A 20,504-nucleotide genomic window follows, 5' to 3' on the forward strand; every position below is an offset into this window, starting at 1 on the left:
TTATCCAAACTATGTGGCTGGCTGTGGTGCCAAACAAAACAAAATTCCGTTGTTAAATGACACTGTTGTTCCATAGCTTTGCATAGGTACAAAGTAAACATACTGAATGGTATAAATTGTGATCTTAGAGTTATGTATCCCATAGACCCTAAAAAGGGTCTGTGCATATCCTGACTGCCATATGTAAAGATATAACTCCCCCTTGTAAGATGTAACATTCTGACCTAACAAGTTACAACAGGGACATTCATGTGTATAGCAATTACTCAGAATGACATTTGAACAAGGTGATGCCAAGGCAAAATAAAAACCATTCGCTTGTATTGTCCATGAATTATGCAGAGCAGCCACATTATGTAATGTTATAAGTTGTGTGGATACACAATTCATAAATGTCAATTATTTCATATGAGGAGGTGTAATTTGTTGCTACCGGGTGTTATTGACAGCTGCAATCTCTGTGTCCTTTGATCTCCTCCTGACTTTAATGCCTGTTATGCATTGGCTGTTTCATGCTAAAGTTTGTCATTCAGGATACAATTCCCAGTTGGGTAAACACAATCATGCAGTTGTGAGTTTTGGTGACTTTCCATTTGGTGTTTTTTTGAGTTATTAATATTAATTGTCCTATCATGGGATCTTTGATGGCAATGACCATTGACCATTAATCATGATTTATCAAGGTATGTGCAGATACATAGTAATTCAAGAATACAGGATATCTTGTGTATGTATTACTGACTTACAAGCAAGATTGTCATTCAATTAATGTACATAATTGTCTTCATCAGACCTTTGCAAAATAGCAGTGAGCATTTTGAACAAACTCTTGTGAATGGGTGCTTCAGGTGTTGACAAATTCTAAGTAACTGTAAATGAACAGAAACAAGTACAGTAACTGTAATTTGAAATCAGAATGGCTGCTGTTGTAGGGTACAATATGGTCCTGATGACGTTGTTTAAAAGGCACATTTAGCAATTTACCCTCAATAATAAAGAGGTGACTTCTAACGTTCAGCAATGTGCTCTACTGAATCACAGACACACCCCTGCACTGGAGCTACTCTTAACAATACAAGTGTGCATGACCTCAGCTTGGCAGACGTGCATTGTTACTGATAACCAACTGAATCACCAGGGTGCCAAATACATAGACACACTTCATACACCCTCCAACATTCAAAAGAAAGTACATGTTGAAGTCAGTGTCTGCATAACCCAGTATAACTAGCCACTCAGAAATATATATGAAACAGAATGAAATTCAATTAAAACGCTGCTACTTGCATGCATGAAGGTCAAAGCTATTTCATGCATGGGATCTTTATCATGACTTCATATCCAGAGTAGCCTTTACCCTAGAGTTACACAGTTTTTGTTTTTTAACATTTCTTTTCATTTCTTTGTATAGAAAAAGGGCAATTGACAGAGCATAGTTTCAGTCTATGTTGATTTTAAAGGAGGGACCATTATTATTTATTAATTTTCCACACTATAAAAATTATCAGCCAACACACAGGAAGATGCAGCTGGGACTCTAATATAATATGGTAACTTACTCGTCCGATAATGTTTGACCATAGTTTGGAAGGGGTCATTGTTTGACTGAAACACATTTTTTCAGATATCACATTTTCCCTTTAGCCTTCTATTTAATGGAAAGCCATAGTCTACAGCAAATTAAACACATGACTATAGAAAGATCCAAGCAACAATCAGGCCATAAGCATTGTCGCTCTTTGAATGTTCTGTTCAGTTTCTTTATCAGTGACCATATAAACACCTGAATTGAATTCCCAAGGCTAGACACATACAGAAAATCCTCTGTGCTCTAACTCAATAGCATGTCTCACTACACCCTTCAGTACCAGCTAGGAGAGGTGAATAGCTGTCAGATGAAGGCATGTACGAGATGTAGCGGCACCTTTGAGGACAACCTTTAGGCAATCAATCAGGTCATTTTTTAGACTTGTTTCAGTTGTAAAAAGTGGATGGAGACTGCACAGAGACAGAAAAGCGGTCTTGGAAGTAGCTGTCTGTGCCCTTATGTAATAAAATCAAAGTTAACCAAACCTATTTATCAGCAAAGAGGAGTGGATTCAAGGTTTAATTGGGATGATAAACAAATCACAATAGTTGTGATAACTAAAGAAATGTTCAAAATACTTTATTTAAAGCCAACCACAGGAGTGTAAAAAAGCATAATACCTTTGAAGTGGACAAGATTTGATAGTGAAAGACAAGTGCTACCACATGGGAGTAGTTGCATTTACCCCTATTATCAGAAAACTCCCGAGAGACAAAACAGAAATTACCTAGTTACCAAGCCACTGGTATCTCACTTTGTGACCACTGTTTATGATATCTTCTTTTGTTGAGCTGGGAAGCATGCTTTGTAAATGTTGGTATATACATGTCAGCTTTGGCATGGCTATATGGAGAACCATAAATAGCACCAATTGACTATTTCAAACAGTGACTTTAAGAGATGTGCGAGTCGCACTGAACGATACCAAGCTATAGTAACCTGACAAATGTCAAGTGTGAAAACTTGACCTTTTGGTGCAAAAAGGTCAGGTTATTATTTTTCAAGGGAGAAATTTGGGATTGTAGCCATTGCTAACGAAATAGTCTCAAGTAGCTATTGTTGCCAATGTGTCATGTTCTATCTAAATCTGTCATATATTGTCTGGATAAATATTTCCGCTGATGTGAATGGATTTATGGTATCAAAGTTGTGTCAAGTGACTGGGTTATTTTAGCCAAACATCTTTTACATTCATATGTACGTGACAGCAATGTGTGTGCTTTTCTGATGTATCACCTTACTGTTTACAAATTAGGATAGCAGTGGATCCATCTCAAGCATCCCTTATTTTGAGAGAGACTCTAAAGACAGTTTATCTTACTCTGTCATAGAGAAATTTTGCAAAACAAATTTAACATTGCAATTAAACATTGAAAATCAAACCTTTTCAGTAGGACAATAGGATTCTGAAGCGTAAAGTGGAAGAGTCATGTATACTGATAATTTACACTTCTGCGTTTTCTTGCACAGTATTTTTGTCTTTTACATGGTCGGTATTGTTCAGTTACTGACATAATAGACTGGTGTTGTCGTGTCCCCTGTTGGTGTTTGTGATGTTTGGCTGGAAACTCCACAGTCATTACCCAATGTGGCATTAAGATTTTGAGGTATAACCTTTCACTCTTTTATTCTGTGGAAAGTAAGCAGTCTTCCCATTTCCATCAATACACAGTTGTACAACCCAACAATAGCACAGGCAAATAGCCAGACTACTGATAAAGATGATGACAACAATAAGACAAGACTCTAATAGTCTTTAACATATACAAATTTTATTGTGCTGCTTTTATCGTAATATTCACAGTACATAACATCATAACATGCCAGCAACATTAATTCTTCATTGCCAAGGCCGTCGACTCACTCCATACATCATTACATGCTTCTCATTTTGTTAATGCACCAACTTCAAAGCTTGTACTACTACAGACCACTATTACCTCCTGAATGCTTATCTGTCAAAAGATACAGTTCAATAGTGGACCGTAGCAGACAAGTTTTGTCGTAAACTTACAATGCCATCATATTATATGAAAGTTGCCTTTAAAAAGTAGGTCTGAAGAGTTAATGTATTCAGGAATATGAAGATTGATGACTGGGATGGGTGTGTAGTAGTTTACTGAAACTTTTTAACATAGTCTTCTAAATAGACAGACGATGGACAGAATTCATGTTCATTTCAATACGGGACATTACATTGACCAAACAAAATTTAAAAAAAGATAGGTTTGAGAGGAAAATATCACAATTAAATATTTTACTCTGAGATCACAAAACAATAGGACTTTTTATCTTTTTTGAAGTGAAGTGTAAATATGAAGACTGTAGGGGAAGTAATACAAAAGCCTCTGTCAGCAGTACAACTGTACATAAGAAGTTAAAATGTTACAAGATTTATAAAATATTCAACAAAATAGTACATAAGAATAAATTGTAAATTTCTATGGCAGCTTGGAATTGCACCATAAATTGAAAGATTACCAACGTGTGCACTGCAGTAGCTGACAAGACTCATGAAATACATTTTCTAATCACTTAAGAGAAGGGAACAAATTTCAAAACAGTAAAGAAAAATAATGAAGAGATTCGGGTGTTGAACAGGATGAATCTGTTTGTTAGTGTCCATGCATCACCATCATCATGCAGCACATAGAAGATATATCTTATCTCTCAGTTAACTCATTGACAAAAATATATATCATTAAATGCTCATAATACACTAGGGGTCGGACTGCAATAATCTATTACAAAAACATAAATCACATTTTGTGTGTCTGATGCAGCAGGATTTCCTCAAGCGCAGTAGGTATCTCATAAAAGACTTTTTTGACTGCATGTAAAACAGCAAATGCTACAATATATACATGATATCTACTATGAAGCATCTTCCCATGGCTTGTATACTTTTTTATTAATTTCTTTTTTTGTTCTTGTTTGTGTACCAATAACCTCAAAACAATAAATTAAATAGAATTCTACAATAAATTATAGTATATGTATGTACTTTCTCTTCTAGGAAAAACTAGACCTCTTTTGCATTTCAAAAAAGCAACCAAAAACCATTTTTTGTCTTTTTTTGTCCCCTGGTTCAGGGAGGTGTGATTTTTGTGGGTGTTACTACATCAGGCAAGGCATTCATTGTTTTGCAACTGTCATCTGTGCTGTTTTACCACTGTTTGTCATTCCAAACTCTGGGATAACTATCCCCGGTCATTGCCCTTTTTCCTTAATGTATGCAATACTGTCAATCTAAATACAAAAAAGTAGTGTTAGTACTTCAGGCACGTGGATTCAATGCACTGTATTTGCTCAAGCGTACGTCCTCAATTACTGCTGCATTATGAAGGTAAAGTAAACTGTCACCTAAAAATAAGGAGTTGTAAACTTTTGTCAATACTCTGCTCAAAGAAGTGTAAAATAATTCTCTTCATCATGAAGAAATCAGGAGTTACCATGCAGGTGTTTTTGTTATAGAAGCAAATTGCCTAAACTTTGCCAGCGGTGAAATGCAGAATGGCCACCATTATGCCTGTTAGCTCCATTCAAAGAAACTACATTTTATTTAAAAAATTTCAAGGCCAGCATACCAGCAAAGAATTGTAGGACTGTACAAGTGAAAGTCTCACTTGCCAAGTTATGCTCTGCCATAAAAGCAGCAGTCTCTAATCCCTGGTTCTCAAATTTTGCTGTTCTGGACATTGACTAATTTACATGGTATTAGTCCTTGGTTTTGCTTCGAAAGTTTTAAAGTTTTATCAAGAGGAACATGCTGTTTGAGGTAAAGCTGAAATAACCCTGCACATTCAGGAATAGTGGTTCAGGTGACCAACACTAGTAGAGTAGAGCATTACCAAAACCACAGTAATACCTGCTGTCATAGAAAGCTACCTGTAGTATTTTCGTGTGACAGGGACATAAATTGTGTAAAGTTCTACTTCACATTGCATGAATGTGTCACCTTACGTAATAGTGCAGACAAGGTACATTTCATTACATAATGTTACCCATCCTTGAAATTGCAAAGTTACATGTTTTTACATTTCAGCATTGTCTGATGAAGTAACACCCAATTTAAATTTACGCTTTATCATAATCTCTACAGAGAACTAGTTTTCCACACGTATTAAAAGATGTATTTTACAAATAAATACATCAGATGTACAGTTAAGGTACTTCCTCACAAAAAAGGTATTAATAATCTTTCAAAGTTATGAAACTTTGAACTCATTCGATAATCTCATTTATTTTTAATATAGAGTAAAGCTGAAGTGTATAGCAAAATGGTGAGGACTACTTCCAAGTTCTACCAATTACGGTGAGAGCTTTTGCGTTCCTTTTAATACCTGGCTTTCATTAAAACGGCATACAATTTTAGCCTCTGTACCTTGTACAACATCATCTTAATCTGTAACAGATCATTACCGGGGGTGCCAATGGGCCGAAGTCAAAAGTTAATGGAAATGTGAATGGGAGACCACTTGGTGGTCTTTACATACTTCACATTTAATCTTTTTTCTAAACATAATGGGTTAAAAAGAAAAACATAAAAGGGTTTAATGACAAAAAATTTGCAATATCAAAATAAAAATTCTCAAGCTGGGGAAATAAACCTAATAACAACATTCTTAGATTTAGAGGATCACTTCATATGTGTTCCCTAATTTAACTTGCAAATTGTAAGTATGTCAAAAATGCTTTTCTCTGTTTTTACTCTCATTAAATTTGAGTTTTCGTCAACAATTTCTTTTAAATGTCCCAGAGCAAATTTTTAATCTGTCAAATGGCTATTTCAATCATAACTTTAATAACTTCAGTGTACAAAGACAGCCAGGACTGGAAAAGAAAACCAGCATGATATGTTTAAATTTGAAATACCAAAACAAAGATCTACAATACCAGTTGAAGAAAGCTTTTTTCATCTTTTGGACAGGGGAAGGGTGGGAAGTATACAGAGTTGGCTGACTTTGTTGTGTTGAAGGAGAGGAACAGCTAAAAATACTGAGCTGTCATGCCAATACTTGTCCTCTGGAAAGAATACTTTACAAGTTTTAGTATGTTGGCACCAATTAATATCATGATTATGTCATGTTTTCCTTTGCCCCTTTCAATTAAGCTTGTCCAGAATATACAAATACAAACATTTTAAGATACTTTGAATATGAAAATATTTTCTCTTTTCTTTTAAAATATTTTTTGACTAACAACCGTGGACATATTTACAATCTTGCAAACCACTAACCGAGGAAACTTCCTCAGAAGCACTGAAAATTTGCCATAGTTAGTTACAACATCTGTATGGCTTCTTTTTTGTTTCATTGATAAATATACTTGGTAAATAGAGTGTCTGTACGTAGACCAACACAGACAAGCACGCATTCATTGCATTGGTTTTGGTCTACTCTGTCACACATACTTTTCTTTTTGGCAAAAGTCACAATAGAGTTGTGTATGTAACACATTGCTTGCACACATAACTATCTGGACACTTCCATTGTGCAGTCTCTGTCTGGTGCCATGTAGTAGTGGTCAATGAGTACATATTTCCTTAAATACTGTTCAGTTTCAATTTCATTCCTTTACAACGAAGGCAATCCTACTCCTACAACTGCTGTCCAAGTTTGTTGTTCCCCATGCTGTACATACCACTGTATCTCACTGATTCAATGTCATAGTTGAGTTTACTCGGGTCAACATAGACGTTGCTTACTTTTTTGGCAGCACTATTGTAAATTGAATTGCTATTCTTCAAGTCCATGTTTTTTGCTTTGCACAGTGGTGTTGGTGGTAGCTCTGGCTTTGTGGTCTTCTGCCATTCTGAAGATTTCCGTCGATGCCTGACACACAAAATTCCAATAACAAGGAGACATGTAAGTGCCACTGCACATAAGATTGGTAAAACAATAGGCAGGAATACATTCCCTTCCGTACTTGTTGCTTTTTCATCCGTAGTGGTGCTCAGGAATGGATCTGAAAGATAAATTAGAAGCATAAGTGTGGTATTCTGAACAGGTAAAAAATTCTGTAATGCCAGCATTTTCAAAGATGGGTAGCTCTCTGGAGATTGTATACAACCAAACTAAAACCACTGAGCTGCACCCTTAAGTCAGTCTTATTTTTCTTGCTGTAAAACAGGTCTTTTTAGCAAGATCCTTTTCAGCAAATTTAGCTAAGTCTGTCAATTTGCTAATTTAGGATGCTGATAATTTAAACTTTTGCCTATATTTATCATTTTTACAATGTCTTTTTAGCTAAATTAAAAACCTGCTGATTGCAAAGAAAATTCAAAGACGCTACAATGCATGCAGCTAATTCAAAGTGTTTTACAGTATATAGTTGATCAATAAAACAAAATGCAATACTAAGCTGTAGATGTGAAAACATGGAAAAAACAAGTGGCCACAACATATGTTCAACCCCCTACAAAGACAGACTGACAGAAGTACTTTACAAAGCTATACAATTATTGCATTTACTTAGATGAGGGTCACATGGGTCAAACCATTCAAGAACAACTGGGTAACAAGTCTCTCAAGTATGTCCAAGCTACCAAACCCAATGCATTCTAATCGTCCACTGACCAGTGGAATTTTATAATTGCAAAATATCTTACCTTCCGTCATGAAGACCTCATTCCTTTGTGTTTTCGTCTTATCCCTGATGTCAGTGATGTGAGGCCTGGAGGTTGACCTACTTGTTGAGATTACCTCATGTGCAGTGGGAGACATCCTTGTTTCTGGAAAAAATGTTTGAATGATTACGATCCCTGAAAGCTGTATGCCTCTTCCAAATGTCCTTCTCATCTCGAATAAAAAAGCTCAGGGTCAATTTGAGAGAACAGACACTGAATGTTTAAAGCTCCTTTAGAATTCTTTGAGCAAATGGGACATTAGACTTTTTAATGTGAGCTGTGAAGGTTAGATTCAATGTCGTAAAGCCCATTTTGCAAAGGGAAGAAGGTTGAAGTGTTATTTACCTTTTGGTACTGGAGTTGAACCCTTGACTGGCACAGGATACAATGGTGTTTCATCTGTAAGCAGAACACCAAAATATCACAGACTGCATTACATTGACAAGGACCTAAAGTTTTTGCAAGTTTTAATTCTCACAGGTGCAGGCAGTAGCCCATCTGGATCTCATAAGAAATTACACTACATTGCATGACTGGGTGATTCAAAAGACAAGGTCTCATTAGCATAGCAGAATCCCCAGATTTTCCCCATCACTGGCACGGCCAGTAACCAATATCATGTCTACAAAAAAATGGCAACAATGCAGCACTACCAACAGTGGTGACATTTAAGCTAACACATGACCTTGCTTACAATTGACAGAAGCCTTCTTGAAGAGCTGTTGACTTTTGAATGCCCTTCACTGAGTCTGGTTTCCTTTCTTGTGTCTGTTATTAAAGTTTTACAATGGCAAGAGTTGCTACTAATTGAATGCATCTTAACAATAGTCCTGTTATTCATAAATTTACCGCAGCTTTCCATTTCAAAGTAACAGCTGCTGAGAAGGTTCGGTTTGATTTGACACAATCTTTGCTGGGAAGCTTAAGTCAACCCCTTTATTACCTGAATGTAGAACACATAAAATATCAACTGAATTATCCAAGACTCAAGGTGGCATTCATTATGCTGCAGTAAAATTTAGCCATTCAAGGTGGTCAAGGAGATAAACCCCTACTGCATCAGGTATGAACATGGTGTAAATTTGAATGAAATCTTATCTTACTCCTACATCTGTCCTTAAACTTCATCAACTTTAAAATGTAAAACAAATATGAACATTAATATACAAACTTTGGGTAATCGTACTGTAATAACTCAAAGTTAATAACTGCTTTCAAAACCTGGTCCTAGACAAATATGGCAGCTATAGCTTTCTTTATACTGTCATAGAGAAGGCACAGATCTATTTTACACTAAGTAACTATGCGCTGAAAATGGTTTTCCTGAAAACAGTATCATATGAAGACTGCTTCTAGTTCTTAGAATCTTGTAATATTTGGATGGCTTGTCCATTTTTATTGACTCATAGCTCAACTATGTCTATATGACAACTTATCCATTGGTTCACTTTACAATGTACAGTGACCCAGCACTTTTTGTAATAAGTAAAATACTACTGGTACTCACCAATACATCTTGGACAGCATTCTCCTGGGATGAGAGCTTTATCAATACACCTTAACACTGGACATTCTGGTTTTTGACACACACTCTTGCCATCCTGACAGTAACAGTGAATACAGGCCGATGCATTCCACCTTTCCCCATCCGTATAAATTTGATTTTCATATTCACAGTACTTTTGCCTAGAAGAATCTGCAATTATGAAAACACATAAAGCAAATTAGACACCACAACTGGATCAAGGTATAAAAAATATTCATTATCCTTTGGTAGCAACTTACACTTGTTTAAACTTTATCCCACATTTGTATAAAACTTCTCTCCAACATCACAAATTTGAATTTGCTGTTAACCCTTTGAGTGCCAGAGTCAATTTTTATCGCCTTTATAAAGTGAATTTTTTCAGATTTTTGCCAAAATTTTGATGAACAAGTCATTGACAATGACATAGTCCCCACTTGTAATAGGAGTATTAGTCTTGATGGGGCAGGGAAATGTGGTCATTAAGAAGTATCACTGGAGTGTATATGTTGAGATCTATGGGCACTTAGGTCTATGTCGTTGTTCCCAATTTGAAACACATGAGGCATGTCTAAGTTATGGTTCTAAATCGGGAAAAAAGATCAGACCTCTAACTGTATTGGCCAGCCATGAAATACATATGCGCATGATAAATGAGGTACAAGATGTGACATCCTAAGGTCTAATATCCTATCAAAATTGGAGGGTATAGAACTTGTGGTAACTGAGTTATGCATATATATGTATAATCAAGGTCAAAGGTCATTGAGGTAACGTGACATTTTGAAAAAAAAAAAAATTGTATTGCTAATTAATTCCTATATGCCAAAAATCAGACCTCTAGCTCTATTCGCTTGCCCAGAATTAGATGTGTGCATAATTAATGAGGTAAAGCGTGTGTTGTCATAAGGTCTCCCATCCTACTAAATATAAAGGACATAGCACTTGTGGTTACTTATTTATTGACATAAACGTATATTTTAGGTAAAAGTCATCGAGGTCACATGACATTTTGTCAAAAAACTTCTATCCTATAGTTATCCCTATATACCAAAAATCAGACATCCAGCTCTATTGGCTTGCTCATAATTAGATATGTGCATAATTAATGAAGTACAATATGTGGCGTCATAAGGTCTCCAATCATACCAAATATGAAGGGTGTAGCACTTGTGGTTACTGAGTTATGGACAAATATGTATATTTGAGGTCAAGGGTCACTGAGGTCACGTGACATGTCAAAATATCTGAGATATCTGCGTGAACTGATGGACGAACGGATGGACGAACGGACGGACATGACCCAATCTATAAGCCCTCTGGACTTCATCTGTGGGGAATAAAAACTGTGTCACTGCATCCTTTTTGCAATATGAATATGATGAGAAACTAAATTTTATTTTTCTTAGCCTTATACATGGGAGTCTATGGAGAACTGACTTATACATGGAAGTCTATGTAGAACTGCCTTATACATGGGAGTCTATGGAGAACTGCCTTATACATGGGAGTCTATGGAGAACAGCCTTATACATGGGAGTCTATGGAGGTGTAAACTAAAAAGTCCTCTAACACGGCCAAATTTGATCGCATTGTGAAGCAAATCGATGTGCATCTGTACGGGGTAGGATAGTCCTTGTGCAAAGTTTGAAAGAAATTGACCTGGGCATGTCTGAGATATCTGCGTGAACGGACGGACGGACGCAAGGACATGACCAAACCTATAAGTCCCCCGGACGGTATCCGTGGGGACTAAAAACTAGCCAATGAAATTTAATGGCCATTTGGTCCAAAATTATCATAAGAATGACAGAAAAATTCATAAAAATTGGCAAAATGTTGAACTAAAATTTTGGTGGGAAAAATTATAGCTCTCAAAGGGTTAAAACTCAAATTCTTTGCGACACTTACAAATTGGTTTATCACTTTTCTATTGTTAACCATTTAATATGCTGGAAAATGGGAGTGACAAGTATGGGTAATACTACATATGAATTGCTCACCTAAACAGGTTGGACAACACTGTCCCTTTTTCAATACTGGTGTTTTGCACTGTACGAGAGGACAGACATGAGAGTAACATGTGATTTCTCCGTATCTACACATACAACTGGTACAGTCATCTTCCTTCCAAGTGTCTTCGTGTAAATGTTCAACCCCATAAATTGATATACAATTGACAGGCTGTAGTTGATCAGTTGTGGTAACCTCTGTTTCTGAAATAGAGTGTGATTTTAAAAAATGAGTGACAGGCACTGTGACAGAATGATAATATTAAAAGTGATATGCTGTTATAACGTAAAGAGTGTGATAACATTTCAGATTCTATGCTTTGTTACATCCATCCAAAGCACACTCTCATCAGTTATCATAATGTATACGATTTCAAATGTTGCATGGTGGGTGGTAAGATGCCAACAGTTTTACGAATCTCTATTCAGCCCTGTTTTCACTGATATATGGCTCTAATGGGAGGTTCCTGTGAGTAATACATGTAATTTTGTTTTCCAATACAATGCAGATCCTAGGTTGTGTCACAAATGTAACAATTGTAGAAGAGTCAGTTGCTGAAGCCTTTCATTACCTGTTTTTTATGTAATGTGAACTGAATCAGGTCAGAGTACTTAGGTACTACAGAGGCAGTTCAAAAAGCATTCAGTTGGTAAAAATGGGTATGTGCCATCAGCACTCAGTGATAACTTTAATCTTAGTGGGTGGCCAGGGTGATCATTTTGATGGTGCGTAGGTTTATCACCACCACCTGTATTCCTTCAACATCACTCACAGCGAGTGCCAATAGTGAAATATCAAATAGTGTAATTGAGGATTATATACCTGGGCATATGGGGCAACAGGAGCCTGCCTTGGAAACGGGGTTATCACAGGGTACAGGTGGACACGTCATTGGTGCACACAAGACATGGCCATCATAGCACAAACACAGAGTGCAGCTGTCAATATTCCAGGTTTCACCCTCAACATAGTATTCTCCATCAGACGAGTGACACACTTTTACATTTGTTTCTTGGCCACTTGATTCTGAATCTGAAATGCAAATCAAACACTTACTTTCGGTAAATTTTATTCAATATTTTGCTTTCCTGAACCATCACTTTTCTTTCCCTATGCATATAGTATAAAGATCACCATTCATATTAATTACGTACACTTCTTTTCAGGGGCTTCATATTTGTGATTATAATTACTTCTATTTCTCTAAAATTGCTTGATGAAAGGGTTCTTGGCAATCAAAACCTCAACTTGTTGTCTCATGATGCGTGCCGCAAAATCTATCAGCTGTACACTTCAACAGTATCTGGTACAGATAGGAGTCTACTGAAATGCTTACAATGCACAACACATTGGATGACATCACATTGGAATGCCCAGCTGGTGGTGAAACAGATCAAAGTTGACCATTATAGGTCATAATTCTTCCTGAAACCCATATATTTTTAGACAGTACACCTTCAGGTTAATCTAGATAGTATTTTATCACACCTGATCACTTAAAGACTAATCTACGATCCTTTTCTCCTACCTGGACATGAAGGGCAGCAGTCGCCAGGTCGTATTTCAGGATTGTTACATATAGGTATGGGACAGGATATGAGTTGACACATTTCTTGGCCATTATGACAGAAACAGTTCCTACATCCATCATGCCAGCTTTCACCATTATCATGATACTGTCCATTCCCTAAGCTGCAGGATCGCTTTGGGATTACAGATACTGTTGGTTGAGTTGGAGCAGCTGAAAAAGATTTTTGTACAAATGTAGATATTGGATTCACATGACAAAAAATCAGAACTGCTTCTCTATATACCCTTCTACCCTCCCTGCTGTTGTGCTTCTGCCTTCTCGGCTGTTACTGTTTTCTAGAGATTTATCCTCCCTTGAATACATGGCAGCAAAAACACTGGCAGTAAGAATTTTAAGAGAAAGGTCTTATATTCAGTAAACCCTCTTCAATGAAAATAAGCAAAGGAAATCCCCATCTAAGAAAAAATTCCATCACATTCCTTTCTCCTTAAATTTGGTGTCAGACAAGTGTAGTTTTACAGTTATTAAACAAACACAATGAAGTCAACAAGAGTGCTACAAAAGTGAGACAGATTCAATGGAGCTTATAAGAAGAACAGGTGCTATCCTCTTCATACCCTAACTGGTTCACTTTTAGGAGTTCAAATTACATACAGGCTGCCAAAGTGGGTATGAAATGTTTAGTTATATTTATCATTGAGGTTCTTACCAACTAAGGACAAAGAAATTTAACATATTCACATTCGCATTTTACAATTCTTTTCAAAACATTGTAAAGACACATAGCAACATGGGTTTATAATTGTCTATTAGTAAGTTTAATTTTAGTGTCAGTGCCACTGATTACAAAAATAAAATATGTTGATTTGATAGTTTAACGCTATACATATGCAGGGTTTTACCTTTACACTTGCAGAGAATACATCCGTTGTCATTGGTTTCAAATCCATAGGTACATTCTTTATCACAGATGAATGCTGGGCACTTTTCACATTTACACTTATGACATCCATGTTTGTTTCTCTGGTAGCCATAGGTACATCGTTTGTTGCAGGAGTCCATCGATGGGCAGTTCCTCAGCTGTCGACATTTGCATATTTCACAACCATTTCTGTCAGTTTTGTAACCATGAGGACAATCCTTGTTGCAGTCTCTCAACTCTTCACATGCAGACTCTGAGCCAGGTTGGAAAGTACAAAAAAGTATGTGAAGACACTCCAGTTTTCTATCTTCAGTCAGATAAACATAACTTACTCTTAGAAAATACTTTCTAAAAAGAAGAGTAGAACTAGAATTTCAAAGAAGCTAACTTAACATTATTTCAACTGAAATGATATTATAAAGGAGCATAATTATACTATTACTATGTCAAACCACAAAAGGAGTGATCCAATACAGAATTAACATGACTATAGACAACCCTAGGAACACAAACTAATTGTTTCTCCCCAGTTTAATAATAATAATTGCCATAAATAAATAAAGATTATTAATTAAATTGTAAGGATCACTTTGCAGTATACTTTAAATATTCATTGATTCAACTGAAGAGGAGTTAGTTTACCTTTACAACTGCACAATGGGCATCCCTTGATATCAGTTTGATGTCCATGCTCACAATGTAGAGTGCATGTAAGTGGTGGACATGTGGGAGGAGGGAAAGTGATGAAGGTGGGCTCTGTGAATACAAGGCAAGGATGGAGGTACACATAAATATTTGGATATTTATCCTGTAATCCATGTTTGTGTCTAACTGATTCAAAATACTCGTTCCACATGACTGCCATGATAAACTCAACAAAGACAAGTCTTGTTTTTTTTTTAATATTCTGACTCCAAAACTTCATGTGTTTACGAACTGCAACAATTACACAACACTGCATGGTTGACAGTGGGTTCCATTGTGTAATATTTTTTTTGGTGAGATTCTCCATTATGTTCTTTGAAGGATTTTTTAGTCTGTGCTTCTGAGTATGGAATAAATGTAGTGACAAGTTAACCCAATTCTAATGAAGTTAGTTTTTTTTTTAATAGCAAGCATGTGATAGGATAACCCGATCCAACAGCAACCTTCCTTCAAATTACAATGGGAAGCCTTAACCATTATCAATATATACAAGAGGTAGTGGTGGACTTAAATATAAATTTTAGTTTCAAATCACACTAATAGAGTACAATGTGATGATATTTTAAAATTTACCTTCACAATAGGGACAACATCTTCCAGGTATTTTAATTGGATTCAAACAACTGACAGCACAGCTTGTGGCAGTACACTGGACTTCACCATTATTGCAACGGCAGACGGTGCATTCATCTCTGTTCCAGATTTGCCCATGAGAGTAAAACCTCCCTTCCCCGACACACAGCTGACTCACAGCCGGTGTGGTCTGTTCACCCTGGTTACACTCTGGTAGCGACTGACAGTGAGAAATTCCACTGCGACACTCACAGTGTAAACACATGTCAGTTGTCCAACTGGCGCCATCTTCATAGATGCTTCCCTTGTACAAGCACCAGTCACTTGTAGTCTCTGCATGTGTGGAAAAAAATCAAAGCCTTAACAGTTGGAATGGTATGATATGCATGTAGCACTGTAACAGCCCTGAAATCATTTGTGGTTTGTGTGTTGCATATCTGACACAAGATTCAACTGTGTAAGACTGATGTTGTGGTCAATAAATCACCAACATGTTGTCATGTATAATGAATGCAAGCAATACTTGTCATGCAATATGATGATAGCTGAATACATTGGCCACTGATGAAACACAATTGTCCCTGAAAACAGCATCAGTACAGATTATAAAACAGTCATCAAATGAAAAATTCAACAAAGATCAGAGATACTTTGTAAGGAAAACCCTGATACATACTGTTTACACATTCATACACATCACAACACGATCCTGGCTCCCCTGTGGCTCTAGCTATCCTCCTTGTCTCAAATCCTGGTTCACAAATCACAGGTTGGCACTCCTCCGCTACACACTCACATCTGCAAGTGCAAATAAGATGGTAAGCACTTACACTCCTTGCTACAAGTGACAAAAATCTACATGTTTCTGATGAAAAAATTTCACAGAGTAACATTTCCTGAGTCTTAAAACACTAATTAGGTGAAGTCTTACCTTGGTGGAAGCAAGCAGCAACCATTTTCTGATATGCCACCAGGAACCATCCTGGATCCAACCTGGCACAAAATTGGCTTGGGTTTTATGCACACAAGAGTGCTGCAGTTGATTTGGGATTCTTTGAAAAATAAGAAAAATTTAGAAATATGAAATCACTACTGAGCAAGTGTAAGACAAAATCTATCAGGTGATAAACCACAAAGAATACAGACTTTAATTCATATCTGCTAGATGTTACACTTACAAAATAGGTTTGATAATAGGAATATATCTATAGTTAGTTATGACTACATAGTTATGTTCTGTTTGGTGTTCTAGTCCCACAGATACCCATTATCAGTGCCCACTACTTCAGTACTGCTGAGTCTATATATGCACAGTGAGCAAAAGCTGTTCTCATTTTGTCTCTATAATGAAGATATTTACAAAACATCCAAGTCTGGTAAACCATGTTTACTGTCAACACACTTAACTCCTGAAGAAGTTACTTTAAATCCAGGCTTTCAATATAATGTAGCACCCAGTAAAACATAAGTAGTGGAAAATTTTAGAAAAAAACATTCTTAAAAAATGTACTAAGACAAAAATTTATCAAGAAGTAATAGAAATTAAAGGTGACTATCAAACATTTCATTCAATGTAGGGAAGGTAAATTAGATGTTTTGCAAAAAAATTTCTTTAAAAGCTGTAGTATGCAAATAGTGTTAGTAGTCAGATTTGGAAAACTGAAAGGCCATCTCAGAAGCACTGTTCAATGATGAGTCCGGAAATACTGGGCAAAGTAGTAGAAACATTGGAGTTGTAATACCCCTAGTAGTTTTCAGTGACTTGGGATATGTAATTGGTCTGGGATATGAGTGAATAAGTACATGACGTTTGTTTGGTAACCCTTGAAATAGTTCTTGTCATTTATGACAGTACAACAGTATTCCAAAAGCATGAGTTATGTCACATGCATCCGACTTAAAAGTTTGTATATGCTGAAAGCTGAAGCTAAACGCCAACATATCATTGCTGACTGCATAGGAACAGCTGTAGGCAATTACCTACTGCTCAAAACAAATCAGGAGCACTTCTGGAAACTATATTTAGGGTTTTTTGTGTGCTATATCTTGTTTTATACGCCATTAAAAAACTTTCTGCCCTTTCAAGGTAAAACATTGATCTGCCATGTGTTCTTTTAATGGTCATTTAAGATGACATGAGAACACCCCGTACGAAAGATCAAAACTTGCTACATATTAGTACATATATGTTACAAATTTGATACACACTTTAATTGAACATGTGAAATATGCACCAAGTTTGTACTAGTTTGGTACACACTATGGGATTTTCACCATGGTAGTTGTGACATTTGTACCAAGCTTGTAGATATATGTGAAATACAAATCAAGTTTGGTACGAACTTCAGATTTTTTTAGCTGTCCCACGTGGCACTGTTTGTCACAGAATTGAAACAATGATCGAACTACGTACCCTGTGTTCATTGTACAAAATGACAAATAATTCTTTTTTATTCAAAAATTTTTAAATACTCTCGGTTGTTAAACACATATGAATTAGGTTTATACGCGTGGAATGCACAAATTTATAAAAACCATTGAGGTATAGAGTGTACCTCCATATCAAACCATTGCAACATCATGAATGAAAAACATCAAAAGTCAACTAAGCTGCCATTTTTCAAACAATTTTCTTGGACATATTTTAAATGATAAGGATCCAAAAATGGTACTCGAATTCCATTTAAAGACTTTTTTGTTCCGTTCACTAGTCGTTACCACTGAAGTACCTGTCATGTGTCCGCCAAAACACATTCACACTGTCATACCAGTACGCTCAGAGCAGGGAAAAGTCATTGCCACGGCTATGAACGATTACTTGCATTATTACACATGTCCAAAGACCATGGATCCCAGCTGACACCAAATGTCTTCAAATGATTGATTTCAAGTGCATAAAAGTTGGTAAAAAAGTAATATACTCTCCCATTTCTCGAGAAACTGACGTTTCAGATAAATGAGAGCATCGAGGTCACAGGTCACACAGCCTTCGACCTTACAAGATCACATGTCGTGAAGAGAGACACTTGATTGGCTAATTTGGCCAACACCAGCATTTGAATTCCACTGCACCATAGCAAGTCATGGATCATGTACTGCTTCAGCAGTCAAATTTCCAACGTTTTTACCTGCCGTTTTGGGGAGAAATTGTAGACTATTTCTGTCATCGGACGATTAAGGGAACAAAGAAGAGATTTGGGAGTACAATTGTTGTTTGATGAAGGACACATTGCCTCCGTTCGACACCGAGAGTTTATGTAAGTTAAACACATTCAGTGGATCATGGATGTCCGTTATACACTCAAATGACCTTGGACAATTCCGCGGGATTTCAGTTAAGTTTCAAGCTAGAGTTTGCTGCTTTGGCACTTTCCATGCCACAGAGGACCATTTCAAACCAACCGCTGTTCATTGAGAACATCATTGATGACAAGAAGTGAGACTGTCCCTATCGATCATTGCATGGTTCTTATGATAGAAACTCCACTGCATGCTGTGCATTGGACAAATCGGACATGGCAGAGTTATTTTCGTCACAGTTGTCAGTATCTTAGTTCTTACGGTGGAAGCAATATTTTGGACTCGGCGGAACTAATCTATCATCCAAGTGATGTGGAATGTGGTTGTGTTTAGTTGTTTGCTTTTGAAGTTGGACTGAACACTAAGTGTCTGTTCAAATATCGCTGTTAAGTCAAGGTCATCCCATGAAGTTTTTATTTTTTTTGTAGCTCTGGACAATGTTTTTCGATGATTTTGCGTTTTGATTTGAACATGTAATAATACAACATTAAGTTAAAACTCTTATGTTTTCCATGTACATTCAATCGGAAAGGTATTTTGAAATGTTTAAAGTGAATTTTATTCGTCAACAAAAGTATATATGTCACAAAAATTACAAAATTTTTTGAATAAGTTTTTCATAGTTAACTATCTATGAGACTTTAATATTTTTTCACCACTCAGTTTCTATTTGGTACACATTTAAAAAATTGTGATCTGTATGATCTTCTTTAAAGAGACAGAATTTACCATTTTTCAATCTAAATTCCATTGTCAGGGAATGTTTTGAATTAGAGTGTACTGTACATATATGCCAAAAAGAATATATTTTACAGCTCATTTTATGTATAAAGTACAAAGATTGTATGTTTATCATAGTAGAGATACTGTTTTATTCTGCAGTAATATATTGTGTGTTTTTAGTTAACAAAATTTATTGTGTGAGAAGTTTTTTCTTTTTACAGTGTAGTATAGTTGAATGTGTCGTAGGGTGAGTGCGTGTTGGATGTAGTAATATCCTCTCAACTTTTTCATAGATGTTCAACCTAACATCTGGATACATGACTCTAAGGTGAATTTTAGAATCTGCTGCTCACAAGGTAAACATATCTAAAGAGTGTACATTTATAAGCCAGTTTATAAATTATCATTTGTATACAATACAATGGGGAGTAGCAGCACGATGATGTCATGTACCACATGTTGTGTGAGCATTACTTTGAAAAAGACGCTGTCAGGAATTACAATCATCTAAATCCCCTGAAATGTAACCAGGGCAACAGTATATGTCTGCTGTTGCTAAGGCAACAGATACCATGCCCACGATATTGAATCCCCCCCCCCCCCCCCCCCACATCTCCAAGCTTGGTGCACACTCAATACAAACAAAAACGAAATGACCTCTACATTCTCTGTACAAACTTGGTGCAATGTTCATCACACTCTCCACACATACTTGCTGCAAACTTAGCCTATATTTGAATCAAAGTGTATATAACTGACTAGCAAGACTGGTGCTTGTTTGGATGTCAGAATTTGTATCAAGTTTGCAACAAATAAGGAATGCAAACTTGTGGCAAATTTTGATCTTTCGTAAGGGTACTTACACGATCTGATCCGTGCAGTGCTGATGTTTGCCAGACATATCATTTGGTTACCTTTATTCTGAGCTGATAACAGGCATAGTGAACATGGACTAACTGCCCGTCATTGGCTTTTAATAGTACAGTATGACTGCAA

General features: G+C 36.4%; 1 protein-coding gene across 2 annotated transcripts in view; it reads right to left on the reverse strand.

Moving 5' to 3' along the window:
- Nucleotides 1–3,338: 3,338 nt before the first annotated feature.
- The window catches only part of LOC139149958 (cysteine-rich motor neuron 1 protein-like), a 60,829-nt gene continuing 43,663 nt past the window's right edge, over nucleotides 3,339–20,504 (reverse strand). Inside the window, exons 4-15 of one of the 2 annotated variants that reach the window (XM_070722048.1) lie at nucleotides 16,417–16,537; nucleotides 16,162–16,283; nucleotides 15,486–15,818; nucleotides 14,850–14,963; nucleotides 14,188–14,460; nucleotides 13,283–13,495; nucleotides 12,577–12,786; nucleotides 11,745–11,957; nucleotides 9,724–9,912; nucleotides 8,562–8,615; nucleotides 8,199–8,321; nucleotides 3,339–7,555 (exon numbers count right to left, since the gene is read on the reverse strand). In XM_070722048.1, coding sequence (XP_070578149.1) covers nucleotides 7,188–7,555; nucleotides 8,199–8,321; nucleotides 8,562–8,615; nucleotides 9,724–9,912; nucleotides 11,745–11,957; nucleotides 12,577–12,786; nucleotides 13,283–13,495; nucleotides 14,188–14,460; nucleotides 14,850–14,963; nucleotides 15,486–15,818; nucleotides 16,162–16,283; nucleotides 16,417–16,537 — 2,333 coding nt within the window. In that variant the 3' untranslated portion in view covers nucleotides 3,339–7,187. The remainder of the gene's footprint in view (nucleotides 7,556–8,198; nucleotides 8,322–8,561; nucleotides 8,616–9,723; nucleotides 9,913–11,744; nucleotides 11,958–12,576; nucleotides 12,787–13,282; nucleotides 13,496–14,187; nucleotides 14,461–14,849; nucleotides 14,964–15,485; nucleotides 15,819–16,161; nucleotides 16,284–16,416; nucleotides 16,538–20,504) is intronic. The other variant, XM_070722049.1, reaches the window with a different exon arrangement.

The sequence above is a fragment of the Ptychodera flava genome, chromosome 14, assembly GCF_041260155.1.
Source record: "Ptychodera flava strain L36383 chromosome 14, AS_Pfla_20210202, whole genome shotgun sequence".
Taxonomy (NCBI): Eukaryota; Metazoa; Hemichordata; class Enteropneusta; family Ptychoderidae; genus Ptychodera; species Ptychodera flava.